A 21003-nucleotide genomic window follows, 5' to 3' on the forward strand; every position below is an offset into this window, starting at 1 on the left:
CGAAGGCAAGAAAGAGTTATTGAAGAAGTTCTCTTTCTGTTTTTTCTTCTTCCTTTGTTTTTTTTAAATGTCCAAAGTATAGCAAGATCAAGAGCAGAGCTCAGGATCTCCTACCTGAGCAGTAGAGCAATCTAGACTGGGGAGTCAGGCTCCTGGTCACCAAATGGGCAGCTGCAAATAAATTTGCATTACAATTGTCCTACCTGAGGCAGTAGAAGTGTGACCTAACCACTCTGGATGACTTTGGCCCACTGAAGGAGTGTGTTATAGAGGCAGATTTTTCTAAATCATATTAGAAAATGTTACGCACATAGTATGCAGAAGGAATGTAAAAACAAGAGGACCTACTGTGAAATGGTTACACAGTCCTTCTGTTCCCAAAGAATGAAATCTTACTAAAAGATGCTAATCTGAGATAATGCAGACTCTATGTTTAGATATGTTCTGCCTGGAAGAATTCTGGTGACTCCAGTATAGATTCTGGGATGGATTTGTGGTGTCAAGGGGCTGCAAAATGGAGTTCCTCCACAAGGTATTTGATAGAGATCAACTGGAATTAAACAACATCTACTGGGCCCCTGAACCTCCCTTGAACCCATGTGACAGATACGACCAACCATGGCCCTGTTAGATTGCTCACTATGTTATAATGTTATTTCACTGTTTATTGTTATTATTACCTTTACCTTTCATTCATAATAATCACTGCATTTGATGTATTTGTTCTATTTAGTTCTATGTGAACCACCCTGAGCCTTTGGGGAGGGCGGTATACAAATGTAATAAACAAACAAATTCTGTCTCAGTTCTTACCTTCTGTAGCTCCGGAGGCGGCACCTCCTGGCTCTTGAACTTCCCTCTCCGTTTGTGTCTCTGCATTCTGCAACTGGGGAGCCAGAGTCTGGGTGCCCTGTGATGTAACAGAGGGGGCCGGGTTCCGGGGCTGCAGGCCAATGGCATTCATTAGGCCCATGTCCCTGTCTGTCCTCCATGTGACTCGGTTCGCTCTGCAGTGACATAAAAAGAAACTCAACTAGGCATTAAGAGGCAAGATAGACACACTTCCCATTTCCCTAGAAATAAGCTTATTTCATTATTCTTTGCTTTTCTAGCTTTATATTTGATTCTGAGTAAAGACGTCAGCACTAGTCTTACAGCGACTGTCTCTGAGACTGCCAGTCTCATGATTGCTTTAAGTTGTAACTAGTCCGTTATTTTCACAGCACTTCCTTTTCCATCATTTGTTTAAATTTCATGTAATGTTTTTCACACACAGTGCCACATATGGCTCCCAAATGACTATGAGAAGGGGAATTACTGACAGCTGGAAGGACTCTGGCTGATGGATGCATTTCAACCTGCACTACTGGGTTGACCAAATATAACTGCTGGTATTGTGCCAGCAGCTGTTAGCCAAGTGTGGCAGTGAGCGGGAGGAAAAGTTTAAATACACAGAGCTGCTGTCAAAAGGGAACGCAAGAGGGAAATACAATCACAGCTCAAGGCTATCCCTTGTAAAATCATCAAGAGGAATAAACACAAAAAAAACATGTATTCACATCCCTGCCTGGCTGCCTCTAAGCCTGTCCTCAAAGAGACTTACCCAGGCCGCTCTGTGCTCCTACTGTTGGAATGCACAGTGAAGACGGTCTCATTCAGCTGGTCCCAGTAATACTCAACTCCAGAGTTTAAGGCCCTGAAATACAAAAGGGAGGAAGGATGACATTGTCTTTCCACTTAAGACCTTGGCAGGCACTATTGCCCATTCTTATACCTCAAATAGTAGTAAAGCCTGTTGCGTACTGTAATGGTATTGTGTGGGTTTTCTGCCGCACTTGGAAGCTGGCAACCCTAAAAGGAGCTCCCTCTGTGCACAACAGTCCTGAGCCAAGTCAGGCTCAATCAAACCTAGGAAGTGTGGAATTCCAGAACGTGAACCTACACCTATCTGGCAACCTTACCTCCTCTCTGCAATGTTTTCTTGACCTGAAACAGGCTGGCGGCACTATCTGGCTGGTTGGGTGGCTGCGGAGGTATTATACCCTTTTGAGGCCCCACTTTCAAACCTCAAGGAATATTTCCAACCCATGAGTAGCCAACCAACAGGTGGGGCCTGGAGAGCTCCTGGAATTACTGCTCATCTTCAGACTATAAAGATCAGCTCCCCAGGCAGAAAGGGCTGCTTTGGAGGGTGGATTCTGTACCCCACTTCCAAACCTTGCTTTCACTAGGCTCAGCTAACACAGTCTGTTGCTTGGCTGGTGATGTCTGCCCTTCTGAAGCCTGAGGCCTACTGCTGCCAACTGCAGTTCCTGTTGTCCGTAAAGCCAAATTGTTGTCTAATAAAACTGGAAAACCTAGTTCCCCCCAGTCTCACTGTCTACTTTCCTGAAAACCCTTTGTATGCAAACTCCTGAGCTAACTCCACTTGAAATTCTGGGACACTTATGTCTTTTATTTCATAGGACCTTGAGGTGTCTCTTAGGGGGCTTATTCAGGATCGGCACCAAAGCTGTAGAATATACCGAGTGCAGACTGATGATGGGCCGATGATGTTTTGGGAGTCGACTTTGAGGGAGTAGGAGCGGAGGCCGTTGAAGCTGGGGCAGTAGTCAACAGCACCTTCTCCCACAAGGCCACCTTCAATCTAGATGCTCTATCCGAACAAGCTTTCGGGGTAAATAGCTGACAGATCTGGTAGGTATCTACTACATGGGTCTCCCCCAAACACACAACCATCATGTTTGTCAGACATCAGTACCTTCATACTGCATTGGGTGCACTTCTTGAAAACTGTCTTTTAGGTTATTATTATCATAATTATTTTGAATTTGTTTCCCACCACTCTCAGGAACTGGCTCGTGGCGGGTTACAATTATAGTCTATAGACACTAAAAACCCTAATAAAACCCCAATAAAACATTCAATACAAGGACATAAAAATACAAAGAACATAAGAAATACAACATTGCAGTGTAACTCATCTACCCTTCTCCCCAACACAGCTCCCAACAGGGAAAGTGAGAAGGAGCCAAACTGAAAGCCATTAGATGTTCAATGGTCGTATCTGCTTCTTATCAGACACTTCCACAAAGCACAAGATCACGGAGTTAGAATTAGAAAGTCGAAGCAACTTAGAACGCTACTTGCAATGGCAAAAAGGGAACTGAGGAGGGTGGGCACTCCGTCCCTAGTTCATGTGCCCTGACTGGTTAGAAAACCATGCACGTGTGGTCGGGGGGGGGGGGTCCTCTAGCAGAGAAGAGTTCTCTGTGGCAGGCCTGTGCAGGTGCAGTCCCAATGTGGGGCTGCACATCAAGATGGAAGATGAAGCCCTTCAAGGATCTAATGAATGGAGGACTTTAAATGAGGTTATAATAATGGAAGGCAGATGTCTTGGTTTAGGCAAAAACTGGAAATTACCTTGGATGAGAATTGTATAGAAGTGCAGAGGACTTTTGTCAAATACTTTCAGGAAGGGAGAACTATGTTTCAGCCCCTACAGTTTGCTGACACATCTGGCTGATTTTACTGCAACCAGAAAAATGGTTTTCATGGCAAGCAGATGAATGTGGCCATTTGCTTACCCTTACACTGTGAGAGCATGAATGAGGCTCCACTGCAGGACCGAAGGCTGAACTGGGGAAGATCTATTCAGTAATCCCTTGACTAAGGATGTGACTTCCCTTTGCACAAATAGGGGTTTTCTGTCAGCCTGCTATAGCAGCTAGATGGATCTGAGCAGAAGTGGGTAACAGGCATTCTCTGACTAAATTTAGAGGTAACTTTTTCTATTGGAGGGGTTATTGAAGGAGCTACACTGTTAATACAGACTGTCAATCCCCAGATGTAGAGATGGGCACTGGGGGAGGCAGCTGGGTTCCTGTGGGAGTGAAACATATTGGTTGTGGGACAGGGATAGCGCTGGGAAGCATGAGTGACTGGGCCAAAAGGGAGCTGTCATGATGGCAGATGTGTTTTTGCCTCATTTTGTAGAGGCCTCTGGGAATCAGCAGTAACAGGGGGAAAGTTGCTCACTGGATTTGAAATGTGTCTCCCAGCAAGTGTGGTTCTTGTGCATTTCTGGAGCAGAAATGTCTGCCTTTCTTGTTTAGAATGGTGGCAAATAAGACTATTGTGGACATTCCTCAGGAGTGGGAAATCGGGGCAGGATAACCCAATTAAGTTCCAAGAAGTCCACGAGTTGGTTGTTGACCCCAGCTATAGGAAGAGTTAGAATGGCAGTGTTGTTGGAGATTGGCCATTGTAAGATTAGGATGGATATGTGGCATAAATTGAAGAAATAATTAGCAACTGAGAGGACGTGCTGCCCTGGCTGCTTACAGAGAAATCAGCTGCCAGATTCTCCATGGCTACTTGGGTACTTTTGCAAGAGACCTGTATGCAAAAAGCCAACAGGCCATTGGACGCTGCTTTCAGCTCTAGCACACTGATGTGAAACAGTGCTTCAAATTGGGCCGCTGACCCAGACACCACCCGAACAGGGAGGCTGTCCAGGCCAAGACAGGACCGCCTACATGGCTTTCAGAAATATAAGAGCCACTAATGGTTAAGATGGGTGCCATGTTTGACACCAAAATACCTTTTGGTCTAGAATGGAGCAAAAGCAATACATTTAGCTTTGTGTCACTTGAGTTATTGTCACCTATTTGCTTTTCAAAATGTTTTGTTTCTTTTAAATTTGTTATTTTACACATCAACCCTAGACACTAATGACTATTCAGAACTGTTCAAAAGACCCCACAGGCTGGTTGTTAAAGCTTTACGGCCTTGGCAGCCCTTCTAAGGGCAGAAAGGTGGGATATAAATTCTATAAATAAGTAATAAATAGGGAAATAAGCAGTCCCTGAGGTAAGACTGCTGTAGGAAACTCTGAATGCCAGAAGATAGAAAGGTTTCAAATAAATGGTTAAAATACATAAAGTGAAGCCACAACATTTCAATACCCAGTGATATAGATGTATATGTGATATGATATTATCACATGACAATCTATATATACATTGCTTGTACATCTTTTCCTAACAAGAACAAATACATTCACTCTGAGCTTTGCTCCTGTCAGGGACAGATCTTTTTTTTTTTTTTATAATTTTATTATTTATTATTATATAAAGCATTTACAGAGAAATTGAGAAGAAAAAGCGACCAGCTGATATGGTTTGCCATCTCTTTTAACATAGATATTCAGTTCCCATCACATATTATTCCTAATCTAGAAGTTTTTACCATTTTTCTTAGCCAAGTGATTGTTAATACATATGAGAGTATGATCTGTTATAAGAATACATTCTGTTATTATCTTAAATGATATTAGGTCAGTCTCCTTCATAAATTGGCCCTGACCCAAGAATTACTACTGCCGTCTTGTTAATGCCTATGAAGTATGGTTTGTCATCCTCTTTTAGCATACATATTGACATACATATTCAATTCCCATCGCATATTAATCCTGATCTAGGAGTTATTACCATCTTTCTTAGCAAAGTAGTTGTTGATACATATGAGGGTATAATCTATTATAAGGATATATTCTATTATTGTCTTAGATGATATAAAGTCAGTTCCCTTCATATATTGGTCCTGTCCTAAAAGTTACTGCTGCTGTCTTTCCCACAGGAAGCCAGGAGAATACTCCATTGTTCAACTCATCCTTCAGGTGGTCGCAGAAAATGAAATTGTGTTTTTTTCCATAGTAGAGTGTTTCTGATTGTCCTTCTGTCAGGGCCAAAGAAATCTCTTACTTGATTCTTGCTTGCAGTCGCCTTTGAGTAGGCTCTGAATCCTTTGTCAATCTGGATCTCTTCCTCTGGTCGCACAGGAATATCTCCTGATAGCTTCCTGGTTGCTGTTGCTTTTGAATAGACTCTTTTTATTTTGCTGATCCAAATCATTTCCTGCTCTGAATAGACTTCCAGGTTTTCGGTACTTTCCTTCCTTGAATCTGTTTTCCCAGGTTCTTCAAAGGTACTTTGGGTTTTTACATCTCTGGCACTCTCTCCCTCCAGTTGATTAACTTCCAGACATTGAAGTTTCGTTTGATTTATTGTTAGCTGAGCTACGTCATCAGCTGGTCTCTCCGGACCATGGGCTCCATCCAAAAGCTCCCCCTTAGTCCCACGGATTTCCTTTTCCAGCTTATTGACTGCTTTCAGTATCTTTGAGTTTCCTTTGCATAACAAATGGAAAAGCTGTGCCTTAGTTAATTCTTCCATAGTTCTAGACAGTCACAAACTATAAACAGAAAGTCTCGTGAGGTCTCGCGGGAGCACGAGCGATCCCAAATTATCAGTTTGTCGATCTCCGTATCAAGTCAAATTCCCCCACTGAACTTTCACCAACAAATCTTCAAAGCTCTCTCTTTGTTTGGTTAGTGGGTATAATTAGCTGGGAGTCTCTCACTCGACGAAAGAGGGAATTTGCTTGTGAATTGGTTGAGGGGGGGGGAGGGAAGAGCTTGTGGGAGAAGAAAGAGAAAAGCCAGAAAGCTTTCAATTCTTACTGTTGCAGATTCCAGCTTCTGTCAACGCTCCTGTCAATCTGGTAAAAGATGGTCTGGGAAGAATGTAAGGTCAGCTGGTCGTTTCAAGCTTGTAAAGTTGTTTGCGACAAGGACGCCATCGTGACCTTGAGCACAGGCCACTATTAATCCGGGGAGTTCGGTCCCCCTACCTCCCCACGGATCTGTAAGACCCTCAGGATGCCGTTCCCGGGGCGACCGGTGAGCAGATTTGCGTATCTGCTCAGGTCAGCCAGGTGCAGAAGCTCCTGACCCTCGGCATGGCTTAAGAGCTGAACAGAAGTCCAGCTTTTTTATGGCGCTATCTTCAGTCGACTCCCTGTCAGGGACAGATCTTAATATTCTTACAATATGGAAATAGCATTTGCAATGATTCTCAGAATGACAATTCCTCATCTAAAAAAGGCAAAGCCCCAAACACCTAAGTAGACTTTCTGAAAGCTTTCATTCCTCATTATGAAACTTTATATTTCAGCTGGCATGCCTGCTGCCTCAATGAAACAAGCAAAGCACCAAGGTGATTTGGCAGGTTTACTAGGAATAGATTGCCATCTTTCAGTTAAACCTGAGTGTGATGTAAATCAAAATTCCTCTGCTTTTGGCAATTTCATCCAATGAAAATTATGAACTAAAAAAGTGACTCCTTTCAGTAACTGATCAGTTCTTCTTCCTCTTCTTGTTTCTAACATTGAGATATAATCCCCACAGATCTTCCGGTAGACCTTTCAGATTTCTGCAACAAGCTGCAGCCTCAGGTATTCCTCACACTATGCAGTACAGATTTGATCCCCAATATCCACATGAACTAGTATTTCCCTCTAAAATACAGGTGACAGGGCACTGGTGCAGATGAAGAAACGTCTAGATTACCTAGTGGCTCAGGTAGCCACTACACTTCTCTCAACCCAACTCCCATGCAGCAATGTCAACCTTACTCCCTCTGTCTGCTCCCTCTCTATATATCATAATAAATTCCAAATGATTTAGCTTGTGAGCCCCTTTGAAAATACAAATATTTATGGCAAATCTTTGAGTCTCATGGCACATTTAATACCAACCATGTTTTTATTCAAGATACTAGAGGCAAAGCCCATTGAACCCAAGGAAACAACAAGTGCTAGGATGCACACCTGCATTGAGGCCTTCCCAGGGGCTGGCTACATGGCAAAAGCTCCCGCTCACCCCTGGACTCTTAAGACCCCACTTCCAAACCTCAAGGAACATTCCTGACCCAAGGGTCACCAACCTCCAGGTGCAGCCTGGAAATCTCCTGGAATTGGAGGTCATATGCAGACTATAGAGATCAAGTTTGCAAGAGAAAATGGCTGTTTTTGAGGGGGGACTCTGCAATGACAACTCATCTCTAGGCGTACTTGGGAGAGGCGAACTCTGCGGCACTGTGCCCAAGAGAGGTTGCAGGATGCCAATCTCCAGTTGGGACCTGGGGATTTGTTGGAATGGCAGGTCATTTCCAGGCAACAGAGATCAGTTCCCCCTGGAGAAAGGGGCTACTTGGGAGGGGGAACTCTCAGGCTTGGGACCTCATAGAGGGATGCCAGGCTCCAGGTGGGAAGCAAAGAGAAATGGTGTCAGAAACTGGAATATTACTGCCTGTAATATATGCAAACCAACCCATTAACTTGGAAAGATATCACCTTTAAATCTCACTCCTTTTTGCCTCTGGCTCCCCAATTTTAATTTCTAACGCCCATGCATTATTTCTAGTGCTGACGTTATAATGAGTTTCAGTTTACATACTACAATACAAAGCAAGAATAGTTTCCTTCTGGAGAAGGATGAAACACCTGTAACTGCTTGATATTGTGTACACTGAGCAGTTCTTCCATAGTGTGAGCTAGCACTTACAATAATAAATTTTGAAAGCCTTCATATCATATACACATGTATAATATAATTGACAAGGACACAAGCTAAAACTGTTTCAACACAAGGAATCTCCCCCTGAATATCCTCTGGTTTCTGGCGGGTTTTAGAGACCCTCCACATCCCGAGGCTGTCCAGGGGCTGGCTTGAGTTTGGGCCAGATTTGCCTTGGGATGAGAGAAATCACCAAAACTGGATTTGCCACTTGTTATCTTGCTGGATGGAGTCACTGAAGCAGCTGGTGCGAGCTTAAATAGACACCGGGGAATTGTAGAGGACAGGAAGTCCTGGAGGATCATTGTCTATAGGGTCGCGATGATCTATAGGGACACGACTTTGCAACTAACAACAACAACAATAACAATCTCACTTCTCATCAGGGAGTATCCAGGGGCAACCCCAAATGGAGGGAAATGCGTGACAGTCTCACTAGCACTGTTCTGCTCTCGCCTCTTCATTTCCTGCCTTGAGTATTTTTTTTAATGGTCCGTGTTGCTGCAGGACCACAAAGCTACTTTGTAAAAGGTAAAATAAAATCTTCTTTAAAGTGTCCACAGTCTTTTGGGGATCAAGCAGGCAAAACATAGTCCAGGTTGTGTTTTCTGGAGGTGGGGAATGAATAAGGGAAGGGGGTGTGTGCATGATGAAACAGCCCTCTCCCAATCATCCAGATGTATGTGCGCTTTGTTTTTAAGCCCACTGTTCATACATAATTGTGCCCACTGTTCATACACAAGTGGGGTCCAGTTACCATTTCCAGCCTCTCACACATCTACCCAGTAATAGACACTTTATACCAGCTATAGAATCTTGGATCAAATATAGCAAACAAGACTTGAAAATGGAAAAGTAAGTCATTATGTCAAAAAATTTCCTGCCTTGGATAGCACAAAGCAGTCAGAATGTCATCTGTGGTAGACAAGCAAATGGATAAATCTCATTAAAGAGAGATGCTGGAGGAGAGTCAAATAACCTAACAGACAATGTGTGCAGAGCTAATAACAAACAGAAGGTTTCTAAGAAAGTGTTCTGGAAATGTACTAAATTTGCTCATTTAATGGCCAGAAATCTAATATGCATGCATTTATTAATTTTCTTCTTTCTAGGATACAGGTATTTTTATTTTTATTTTAAAGTTAACTATTTGAGGGAGGAATGTTAAACAGTAAGATTCAAAAGGTACATCACAGAAAAGGGATAGGAACTTCAGAACATAGCAATGGGAAATTTTCTGGAGAAAAGACCCACTTCTTGAAGCCCAACACGCACTGTTTGATATTATTTCCAGTTAAGTTTTCTGGTTTCTCTCATCAGCTTGTAGATCTAGCAATTTGCTGCATAGTTCTTATGGAATACATTACCTTCCAATTCTGTATTCAAACCCATAATCAATAGGTATGCACATCTATGGTCAAAATTTGGAACTGTACCACAATGTTTTGCTCTGTGCAGCCAGCCTCTACAGCAATTTAAGAACAATTATGAAACCAGCTCATAATTTGATTTGTTATGCATATCTTTATGCATAAACAAATGGTTGCAAGTCAAGACTGGTGAAAAAAGCATAACAAATGGTAGTAGCTTTATCTGGAATTTGGTAAAAAATTAATAATATAAATTATGACTCTGAATACATGATAATTTCTTTTAAATATATATATTATAATCATTTTTGGTATACCAATGAAATAATATGAAAAAATATCCTGTATCACATATCAAATTTAGTTCAAAATAGAAAATCAAAAGAAAGTCACCATATTCCTACAATCTGTAATGTTTATCACCAATATTTTACACTTTTACACAATATTTTACACAATGAATCCATTTTAGTCTAATAATCCTTAGTTCAGATATATCTTAAATATTATCTTTTACCCATCATTACACATATTTGTTTCAGTATGGAATAAAGGGGAACCATGTCTCCACAAACTAATATTGAACCATACATTTCCCTTCCTGCATTTTTACGTACTGTAATTTTGTTCATCAGTACAAACCAGACAGCATGGTGCAATGGTTAAAGAGAAGCAGATTCTAATCTGGAGAACTGAGTTTGATTCCCCACTCCTCCTCATGCAGCCAGCTGGGTTACCTTGGGTCAGTCACAGTTCTCTTAGAGTTGTTCTTGCAAAACAGTTCTCTTAGAGCTCTCTTGGTCAAGACTACTTCACAGGGTGTCATGGGGAGAGGAAGGGAAAAGTGAGTGTAAGCTGCTTTGCCTTAAAGGTATGTTGCATAGAGTCCCATGGTCAGAAAGACTTAAAGAGATGGGAGTCCAAGAGGCCCGGGAGTTTCTTAAAAGTGAAATGCTGAAGGCTCAATCATAAACAATTCCCTTGAGAAGAAAAGATGGAAGGTGCCTAAGGAAGGCAAGGTGGCTCCATAAGCAGTTGTCAAATGATTTCAGGAATAAAAAAGAAGGAAATGGAAGGAAGGCCTTATTACCAAGGATGCGTATAAACAAATAACCAATAATTGTGGGGGGAGTGTTAAAAAAGCTAAAGCTCAATATGAGCTTAGGGTAGCAAGAAATGCTAAACATAGCAAAAAAAAAAGGGTTCTTTAGTTATATTTGTCTTGTCTTGTGAGAGAAATAGTGCTCAATGTGGCAAAAATGTAACACAACACAGGAGATGGGAATGGTGGCCTAGGATCACTGTGGGAGCAGTCCACAAACACTTAGTTTCTTTAAATGAAACAAAGTCTTCTGGGCCAAATGAATTGCATCCATCCAAGTGTAATAAAAGAACTTGCAGATGCCATTTCTGTCATCTCCATTATTTTTGACACTTCTTGGAGAACAGGTGAGGTGCCAGATGACTGGAGGCGGGCAAATGTTGTCCCCATCTTCAAGAAAGGGAAAAAGGAGGATCCAGGTAACTGTCAGCCTGACATCTGTAGCTGGCAAAAATTTGGAACAAATAATCAAACACTTGGTCCTTGAGCATCTGGAACTGAGAGCTGTGATTTCTAATGCTCAGTATTGGTTTCGCAAGAACAAGTCATGTCAGATCAACCTTATCTCTTTTTTCAAGAAAGTGACTACCTTGCTGGATCAGGGGAATGCTGTGGACATAGTTTATCTGGATTTTAGTAAAACTTTTGATAAGGTTCCACATGATATTCTTATTGACAAGTTAGTAAAATGTGGTATGGATCCTAATTATGTTAGGTGGATCAATAACTGGCTGACAGATCGTACCCAGAGGGACCTTGTTAATGGTTCAGCATCCTCTTGGAAAAGAGTGACAAGTGGAGTACCCCAAGGATCTGTCCTGGGGCCTGTGTTGTTCAACTTATCTGTAAACCGCTCCGCGGTTATTAAATAAAAGAGTAAGGGCAAGTTGGGAGGAGTTAGGGCAGGCTCTGTCCGGGATAAAAACTCGGAGGGGCGAATCAGGAGCCGCGCTCCTGATTCGCCCCTCCAAGTGTCAATCCTGGACCAAGGAGGCAATGGAGAGGCGCGCAAAGCGTGCCTCCCCATTGCTTCCTTGGCCGCCGTACACAACACCTCGCTGTGGGGAAAGGAGCAGGGACGCTGCGTCTTCGATGCGGCGGCCCTGCTCCTTTCCAGCCTCACTACCTCCCAACTTCCTGGGAAAGGGCCTGGCACACCGTGCCCCTTCGACGCCGCCCTTCGCCGCCCCTCACTGCTCCTGCCCAGAGCTTGCCAATCGCTCGCTGGCCACTGCCGCTCCTAGACGTGCCTCCGGAGCCACCGCAGCCCTTCCCGGAACGTTGCTGTGGCCAGCCGGGCCTTGCCTGCCGCCGCCGCCCTTCTGCCAACGTTGCCACTCCCTTCCGTGGCTCCCCCACCACCGCCGGCATGCGACGCTGCCGCCCATAGGTCACCCATCGCGCCCGATGCACACAGCTGATGCTCGGTAGGTCCCGCGCCGAATCCGCCCCTCACCCACCCATCGCCGCCTCCCCACCTCGTCGCGGACATTCTGCTGCCAACTCTCGATGCCTCGCCGCCTCGCTGCCGCCGCGCCCCTACTGCGAGCCCTCGCCCAAGTCCCCATGTCCTTCCTGGATCGGTAGGTCCTCGCCCCTGTTCTCCCGGTCCTGGGAACAGCCTGCCCGCCTCTCTTACGCGGCCAGCCTGTTCCCGCTCCCCAGAACACGTCCCTGCTTGCCCCTGCCTTGCAGCCGCGTGCCAGCCCCTCGGATGCCTTCACCCTCTGAAGGCTTCCCCGCGGGGCGCCTGCCTAGCGCCCATTTTATGCCTGCCTAAAAGGGCCTTCATTTCTAGTTTATAAATGATTTGGATGAGGGATTAGGAGGGAAACTTATTAAATTTGTAGACAATACTGAACTGGGAGGGGTAGCAAGCACAACAGAAGACAGAATCAGAATACAGGATGATCTTGATAGGTTCGAGAAGTGGGCTAAACTGAATAAAATGAAGTTCAATAGGGACAAATGTAAAGTTCTGCATTTAGGTAGGAAAAACCAAATACACCAGTATAGGATGGGGGAGACTTGTCTTGGTAGTAGCACGTGCAAAAAGGCTCTAGGAGTCTTAATAGACCATGCATTGAACATGAGTCAGCACTGTGATTCTGTGGCTAAAAAGGCAAATGGGATTTTGGGCTGTATCAAATGGAGTATCGTGTCCAGATCACGGGAGGTGATGTACTCTGCTCTGGTTCGGCCTCATTTGGAGTCCTGTGTTCAGTTTTGGGCACCCCAGTTGTAGAGGGATGTAGACAAATTGTCCAGAGGAGGCCAACAAAGATGGTGAGGGGAGCTTGGTATGACATATGACGAAAGGTTGGGGGAGCTTGGTCTGTATAGACTGGAGAGGACACAACTGAGAGGGGATCTGATAAACATCTTCAAGTATTTAAAAGGCTGCCATATAGAGGATGGAGCAGAATTGTTGTCTCTTGTCCCAGAGGGACAGACCAGAACTAATGGGATGAAATTAATGCAAAAGCAATTCCGTCTAAACATCTGGAACAAGTTCCTGACTGTTTGAGCGGTTTCTCAGTGCAACAGGCTCCTTCTGGAAGTGGTGGGTTTTCCATCTTTGGAAATTTTTAAACAGAGGCTAGATAGCCATCTGATGGAGAGGCTGATTCTGTGAAGGCTCAAGGGGATGGCAGGTCACAGTGGATGAGCTGTGAATGTGACTGTCCTGCATAGTGCAGGGGGTTGGACTAGATGACCCATGATGTCTTTTCCAATGCTATTATTCTAAGATTCTATGATTCTATGTGATTCCTAGTGCAAGGTATTAAAAAAAAGCTCTTCTTTTAAATTTGCCATATTTTATAAGGACATTCATCAATACCCAGCAAGTTTGACTGTTTCTAAGCTTGCACATTGTCTTGCTTCTACCAAAAGATTTTTTTAGCAGAAAGATTTTTGCTGCAGTATATCTTCAGGCAAAATACTTAAACAAACTACCTTAGGGCCAGAGACTAGTTTATATGCTGTTATGTGTATGCTAGTGGGCATTGTCAACACAAATGAAAAATAACTTTTTATTGCAACACCAACATTTCTCAGAAGCTCCTGGCAATGTTTTTGCAACTCTGTCAGGCATAAAGTATATATGATTTTAATAATGTTTTCCCTTATGATTTTGTTGACTGATATTATATCATTATAAAATTTAAACCAAAGATCTTCTAAAATACTTATCTGTGAATCTTTTTCCTTGTCTATTTTTAAATATTGTGTTTCTACCTCCATTATCTGCAAGTAAGTGCAGACTTTCACTACCAACTGCTTGTGAGTCTCAAATCCATTTCAACACCTGATAATTTCTGAAAAGCAGCAGAAACATTTGTTTTGGGGACATCCTCATTGTGCTTGACTCAGCAGAGAATGGCATGTGGGAGGAGGTGACGGGAGTGGCTTCAGCCTGTTGCCAACTTTGAGACCCATGCTGTGGGTCAAAGACAGCTTACAGAATTCCCCTACAGTCCGTCTTGGAAATGGTGTGGGTGGTATGGGAGAATGGAGCTTAGAATCATAGAGTTGGAAGGGGCCATACAGGCCATCTAGTCCAACCCCCTGCTCTACGCAGGATCAGCCCTAAGCATCCTAAAGCATCCAAGAAAAGTGTGTATCCAACCTTTGCTTGAAGACTGCCAGCTTGGGATGGTGACATATGTTGAGGTGCCCTGGTGACTGGCACTGCTTAGTGTTGAGAAGGTACTTGAGATTCAGTTCTCTAGTTGCCATCCAAGTAAATGAACTGGTGGAATTACTTAGACCGATTATGTGTAGCTTCAGGTCTAATCTGAAGGGAAACTTTTACATGTCCCTGAATAGCTGGGGACTTCAAGAGGGGAGAATAAGCTAGGCTCTTCCTCTCCCCCAGCTAGATTTTAAACAACTGATTTATTTTCATAACTTTCTCATCAGAAGACAGAATCAGGGTACAGGATGATCTTGACAGGCTAGAAAACTGGGCTAAAATGAATAAAATAAATGTCAATAGTGAAAAATGTACAGTTCTGCATTTAGGTAGGAAAAATCAAATGCATTATTATAGGATGGCAGAGACTTGTCTTGGCAGTAGTATGTGCGTAAAGGATCTAGGGGTCTTAGTCGACCATACACTGAACATGAGTCAGTAGTGTTACTCAGTGGCTAAAAAAGCAAATGGGATTTTGGGCTGTATCAAAGCATCTGGATCATACAAGCTTTACTCTGCTCTGGTAAGATCTCACATAGAATACTGGGTTCAGTTTTAGGCTCCACAACTGAAGAAGGATGTAGACAAAATGGAGTGCATCCAGAGGAAGGCAACAAAAATGGTGAGGGGTTTGGAGACCAAGACATATAAAAGAAAGGTTGCAGGAATTTGATCTGTTTGGCCTGGAGAGAAGACAACTATGAGGTGATATGATAGCCATCTTGAAGGGCTGTCACATAGAGCAGTGGTCCCCAACCCTCGGTCCAGGGACCGGTACCGGTCTGGGAAGCAGTTGGTACTGGGCCACGGCTCCTCCTCGTCCTTCTCCCAGGCTGCTACCTCAGGGGCTGCCCTGCCACTCTGCTACCAGCTCAACTTTGGTGCTCTCCAGTGGCCGCCATCGCTGGGGCTCCCCTCGATGTGGCACTGCGCAGCTGCTGCTGGCAGCACCCCCCATTGGACGGCGGGAAGTCAGGGGTGCAGGGGCTCAGGCGGCGACAGCGATGTCCCTTGGCAGAAGACTACTCTCCCTGGGCCTCAGTAAAATTGTCAAGCATTGACCAGTCCCCAGTGATAAAAAGGTTGGGGACCATTGACATAGAGGATGGAGCAGTTGTTTTCTGTTGCCCCAGAGGGTCAGACCAGAACCAATGGGTTGAAATTAATTCAAAAAAAATCTTTGGCTAAACATCCAGAAGAAGTTAGAGCGGTTCCTCAGTGGAACAATCTTCCTCGGGAGGTGGTGGGTTCTCTTTCCTTGTAAGTTTTTAGGAAGAGGCTAAATAGCCATCTGACAGAAATGCTGATTCTGTGAATTTAGGCAGAAGAGATGCTTGGCTCTTGTGGTCCTGCTAAGGTGAAGGGTGTTGCCAGGAGGGGATAGAGTCAAAATGCATAAGTAAATGAGCAAAAAATATAGCTAGGACTATTAGAACAGAAGCAAAGTAGCATACAGATAACTGAAGAAAATTAGCATACAGATAATATGAGAGTTTACAAACAGATAACCGCTACTTTGAAATCCGCCCACTGAAAGTTTACCCTCAGTACTTGTGAAAGAGAACTGTCCTTATCCAGTAGAGGTTGTATGTCACTGATTATGTGTTAAACTGTTTTGAGACGAGAGCTATATGTGACCACTTACTGGCGTTATGTTATTATCTCTTGGGCTTGTCTTGAAACAAGTTTTCGCTGGGTACCATTCTGGCTTTGTAAATCTGTTTTTCTTACTTCATGAAGTGGATATTTTCATTCCAAAAAGGTCTATTATAGATCCCTCAGATGAGGCTGTAGTGTAGAGTTTGGCTGTGCACAATGTATTATTTGGTACTAGGGGCAAAGCCGGTTGTCTCCAAGAATACAACGGGCGCTAGAGCTTGGCAGTGGGAAGAGGAAGGGGAGGAGTTGTCCAGTCTGTATGGGCATGGGGTTGTCATGTGTGTTGTGTGGGAGGTTGTGGTGGCATGGTGACAAATGAGGCCATGGGTGTGGAGATATGGGTGTCAAGAACCTGTGGTGTGGAATGTTCATTGATTGTGGGAGAGGACTGTCCTTTGGGAATTGTGGCATAGTGGTTACAGATGAGCTTTCCAGAGCCATGTCCTCAGATATGTGAAGGGAAAATCAGACTGGAGACTCTTCTTAGGGGAAGATTACATGGCAACCAATTCCCCCCAGTTCTGTGTCATTTCCCTTCTTGTGTGAATTAGGCCACATTCACCAAAATGCCCCTCTGCCCTAATACACATAGGGTAGTCTCAGTACACAGGTGTCCACCCTGTTCCTTCTGTCTCCCATATTTTCACTGTTGGTAAAATGTTATGTGCCCACATGCTTCTTTCATGGTTGCTCCTTAGAAGAACGGATTTTTGTACCCTATTGCTTACTACCCAAAGGAGTCTCAAAGTGGTTTACAAACACCTTTTCCATTTGTCTCTCCACAATAGTAAACCTGTGAGGTATGTAGGGTTGTGAGAGATCTGAGAGAACTGGGAATGGGCCGCAGTGACCCAGCAGGCCTCAGGTGTCTCAAAGCATTTTCCAATCGTCTTCCCCTTCTCTCCCCATAGCAGACTCCCCATGAGGGAGGTGGGGTAGCGAGCCTCACGGGGAAGCTGGCAACCCTAAGAGGAAGACTGTCTGTGCACAGCAGTCTTGACCTTAGTAAGGTTTTTAATACTGTTTTTTTATTTGCCAGTTACTATTTCAGTTACGATGTGTCTCCAGACATTTACTTGTTCTCTACTTCGCTTCAGGCTATAAATATTTATTTAGATCTTCCTGCACTTTCCAGACTCACAGGACTGATGCTGGTCTGCCTGTCTGCACCCCAGAATACAAACAGTTGCTGATAAGGGCTGGCCATAACCCATAGGCCAGGAGGGACACTCCTGCACCACTCCCTACCAACTGCAGGCAAAAATGGCTCCTTTGAAGGCTGGACTCTGAGGCATTGTACGATTTTGAAGTCCCACCTCCAAACCTCCAGGAATATTTCCAATCCAGGGGTAGCCAACCTACAGGTGTGGCCTGGAGAGCTCCTGGAATTACAGCTCACCTGCAGAGTATAAAGATCAGCTCCCCAGGCAGAAAAGGCTACTTTGGACAGGGTTGTGGTAGAGAAGAAACATTTAAGGCTTCCCACACAGGTTGTTGTTGAATTGAAAGACTTGAGGCCTACTGCACAGGGTTGTTGTGCAGATGAAACAGGAGACAAAAGAGCCAGCTTCCTCTGCAGAATAACGCTGTGCAGTGGCCTCAAATCTGCAGAGAGTTGCAAAGAACAAAGACACATGGCTTGGCTGTGTCTAACCCCCGGCCAGAGCAGTATTTTAAATGAGAAGGGGCTTTTCTGTAGCCTCCCTGTCAGGCAACTGTTTGGCAGAAGGGGAAAGTCCCCCCCCCCCTCAAAAGGAAGACCCTCAGGGCTCCCCAGCGTTGCTCTTGGAAAGGCCTCCTTCCCTCAGTCAGGGCCTGTCAGAGGCTCCTTTGCAGCAGGCCTGAAGTGGGGGAGGGGAGCACTCTCCAGGGTTCTGAGGCAATTTGCAGTTGGACATGGCAGTTAGGACAGCCTTGGGGCGAAAAGGGCTGGCACAGCCTGTCCAAGCCTCTGTTCTCTTCCCCCTTGGCAGCCCTACTGACCTCCTCTCCCTTTGGTGGTCAGGAGCAGACTGGCAGCCAGACTGGGCTGGGTGAATGGAATTTTGGTCTGTCCTGGTGAGGGGCCAATAGGAAGGCACTTTGTGTGCCTCCCCATTGGCTGATTGGCCCTGGATGGACACTCGGAGGGCCCAATCAGGAGCTGCTTCGCGGCTCCTGATTGGGCCCTCTGAGTTTTTATCCTGGACAGGGCCCGCCCTAACTCCTCCCCAGGTGGCCTTACTCTTTTATTTAATAGGATCCTGTCCTATTTAAAGATGTTTAGGGTGGTATCTGGAGGCATATAAATATGGTTTGCTAGTCAGTAGGCTTCTGCTAGAAGGCAGAGTCTATGCGTCCAGGGTATATTTTTGCAGTAGCATCCAGAAAATGTATTTCTTGCATTGATTAGTTCATTGTCAGATTGAGGGTGGGGTGAAAGTCATTGAATGCCTGATAGAATTTGTCCAGGATGTCTTTAACAAGTATCCAGACAATACAAATGTCATCACTAAATTGCAGGTATAAGATAGGTGTTAGAGGATCGGAGTTTAGGAATTGTTGTTCCAGGTCAGCCATAAAGACGTTAGCATACTGTGGGTCCAAGTGGGTGTAAAGTTATGTAACTTACACTTGTTAAAATACCATTACAATTGCTGTTGATTTGTTGTTCATTCTGACTACAATTGGGTTCATTCTGCTACTTTATTTCATTTGGATTATTTGGGTTTTTTAGTTCATCTTGCTCTTAAGTCTCTTTATTTCTTGCATTCTGCCAACATCATTTTTTCTGCACATAAATGTGACTGTATTTCACTACTAGCATCAGCTACCATTTCTATTTCACATTCAATTTAGGATTACATGGGTCAACTGACAATATGAGTGGAGGACAGTATAGCTCAATCTTTATGTATAAAAAAAAGTCTTGTTAAAACTTAATTTAAAAGGTATCTATTCTCTCACTCCTGCTCTTTGATTTGCCCTCTTCATCTTTGTGGCCTGATGGCTCTGTTGCTCAGTAGGTCTTATTTTATTTTTCTATTTCATGTCATGTTTTCCTCTCACTATTTCTTATATATGAAACATACTGGTTGTTGATATTTCATTAACAGATTTTCTTCCCTTGCTTTTCTTTTTCAAAAAGATACATCTCTTCAAAGGAATCCTAAGTTTACATTTTTGGTATTTTAATTTTCTTTTTACAGATTTTAACTGTACTGTTTTGTTTTTTTTTTGCTGCCTATTTTAGATTATAAGCACATTACAGCATGTTCTGTTTCCATATGTGTTCTATACAGCATTTTGGGACATTCATCAAACAATATTTATATTATCAGGCAGACATTTATATTATCAGGCAGAGTTACTCCATTGCTGACATGTCTTTAGATTTGCATGCAATTGACTTGAAGACAACAAAAACAGCAGCTTGATGAGAATCCAACAGTCAACACCCCCTCCAATGGAGAAGTCCTCAAAGAAGCAACAGTAGAAACAAATGGGTCAAAACCCAGTGGAAACTGAAGCCTGGCTCCTATTGTTTAAATATTGGCTAAAATATATTTTAGACCTGAGCCAAGAAGTTTAAATTCCCAACTAAAAAGTGATCCTTATAGATCTACTTGGTTCAAACTCTAGTGCCACCATTATAGGTGTTTTTTTTAATTGAAAAATGTCTGCAGCCAGCCTGCATAGGTCCAATCCCAATGTGGGGCTGCACTAGAAGACAGACAATGAATAAATTATGCTATTCTATCATAGCAGACACAAAATGTAAGCCTTCTAGTACCTTAAATTTATTGCAGCAAACGCTATAGCCCACTTTGAGATAAGTGAAATTAATTCCCAGTCATCAAGTTTTTTTTAAATACATAGAACGTTCTGAACTGAGATGTCAAACTAGGCCTATTAACCACTGTTAACATTTTTCTTACAAAAATCTTATAGAAAGAATACAATCCATGCATGTGATACGAAGGGCTTAAATGCATGGAAACTAATTCTGCAACAAATCTGTTAGCCTTAAAGGTTCCATAAGACTATTATTTTGTTTTTAAGAATAGGGTTACATTAGGGATATGCACAAAACAAGAATGAACTTGTTTCGGGTTGAATTGACCCTAACTGATTCAGTATATCCTGAATAACCCAAATCAGTATAGGGATTCAGGTTAAGCAAATGCAGAATACGGAATTTTTTGGCTCCGAGACATTTAAAGAGATCTAGTTCCATTTAAATGCGCCCAGAGCCCACCAAACAGCTGATCCTGCTGAGAGAAGTCTCTCTACAGGAACAATTTGGGCTGTGTGGGGAGGATCAGTTTGAACCAGCTCTTCCCGCACAGCCTCTCTGTGGATCAGCTGTTTGTCAGGATGTGCAGGGGGTCAGATTAAACTGGCCCTCCCTGCACACCCCAACAAGCAGTTAATATTGGGATTGGCTTGGACTGTGTGGGGAGGATCCAAATTAGCACTGATTCATGATTTTTTTGCCTCAGCTTTTTTGCCTCACACACCCCTAGTTACATTTTTATATATATATATATATATATATATATATATATATATATATATATATATATATATATATATATATATATATATATATATATATATATATATATATATATATATATATATATATATATATATATATATATATATATATATATATATATAATGGTTTTTTTGCTCTATAAAAATTTGCTCTGCTGAAAACATTTTTCAAAGAAGACAAAACTAATTCTTATCTTTGAGAAATTATTCTTCAACT

At 43.3% G+C, this 21003-nt stretch overlaps 1 protein-coding gene across 3 annotated transcripts in view; it reads right to left on the reverse strand.

Moving 5' to 3' along the window:
* The window catches only part of AMBRA1 (autophagy and beclin 1 regulator 1), a 194996-nt gene that overhangs the window by 26115 nt on the left and 147878 nt on the right, over positions 1–21003 (reverse strand). For all 3 annotated transcript variants that reach the window (XM_077322340.1, XM_077322341.1, XM_077322342.1), the window contains 2 exons: positions 1604–1696; positions 814–1007 (listed from right to left, as the gene is read on the reverse strand). In XM_077322340.1, coding sequence (XP_077178455.1) covers positions 814–1007; positions 1604–1696 — 287 coding nt within the window. The remainder of the gene's footprint in view (positions 1–813; positions 1008–1603; positions 1697–21003) is intronic.

The sequence above is a fragment of the Paroedura picta genome, chromosome 2, assembly GCF_049243985.1.
Source record: "Paroedura picta isolate Pp20150507F chromosome 2, Ppicta_v3.0, whole genome shotgun sequence".
Classification (NCBI taxonomy): Eukaryota; Metazoa; Chordata; class Lepidosauria; order Squamata; family Gekkonidae; genus Paroedura; species Paroedura picta.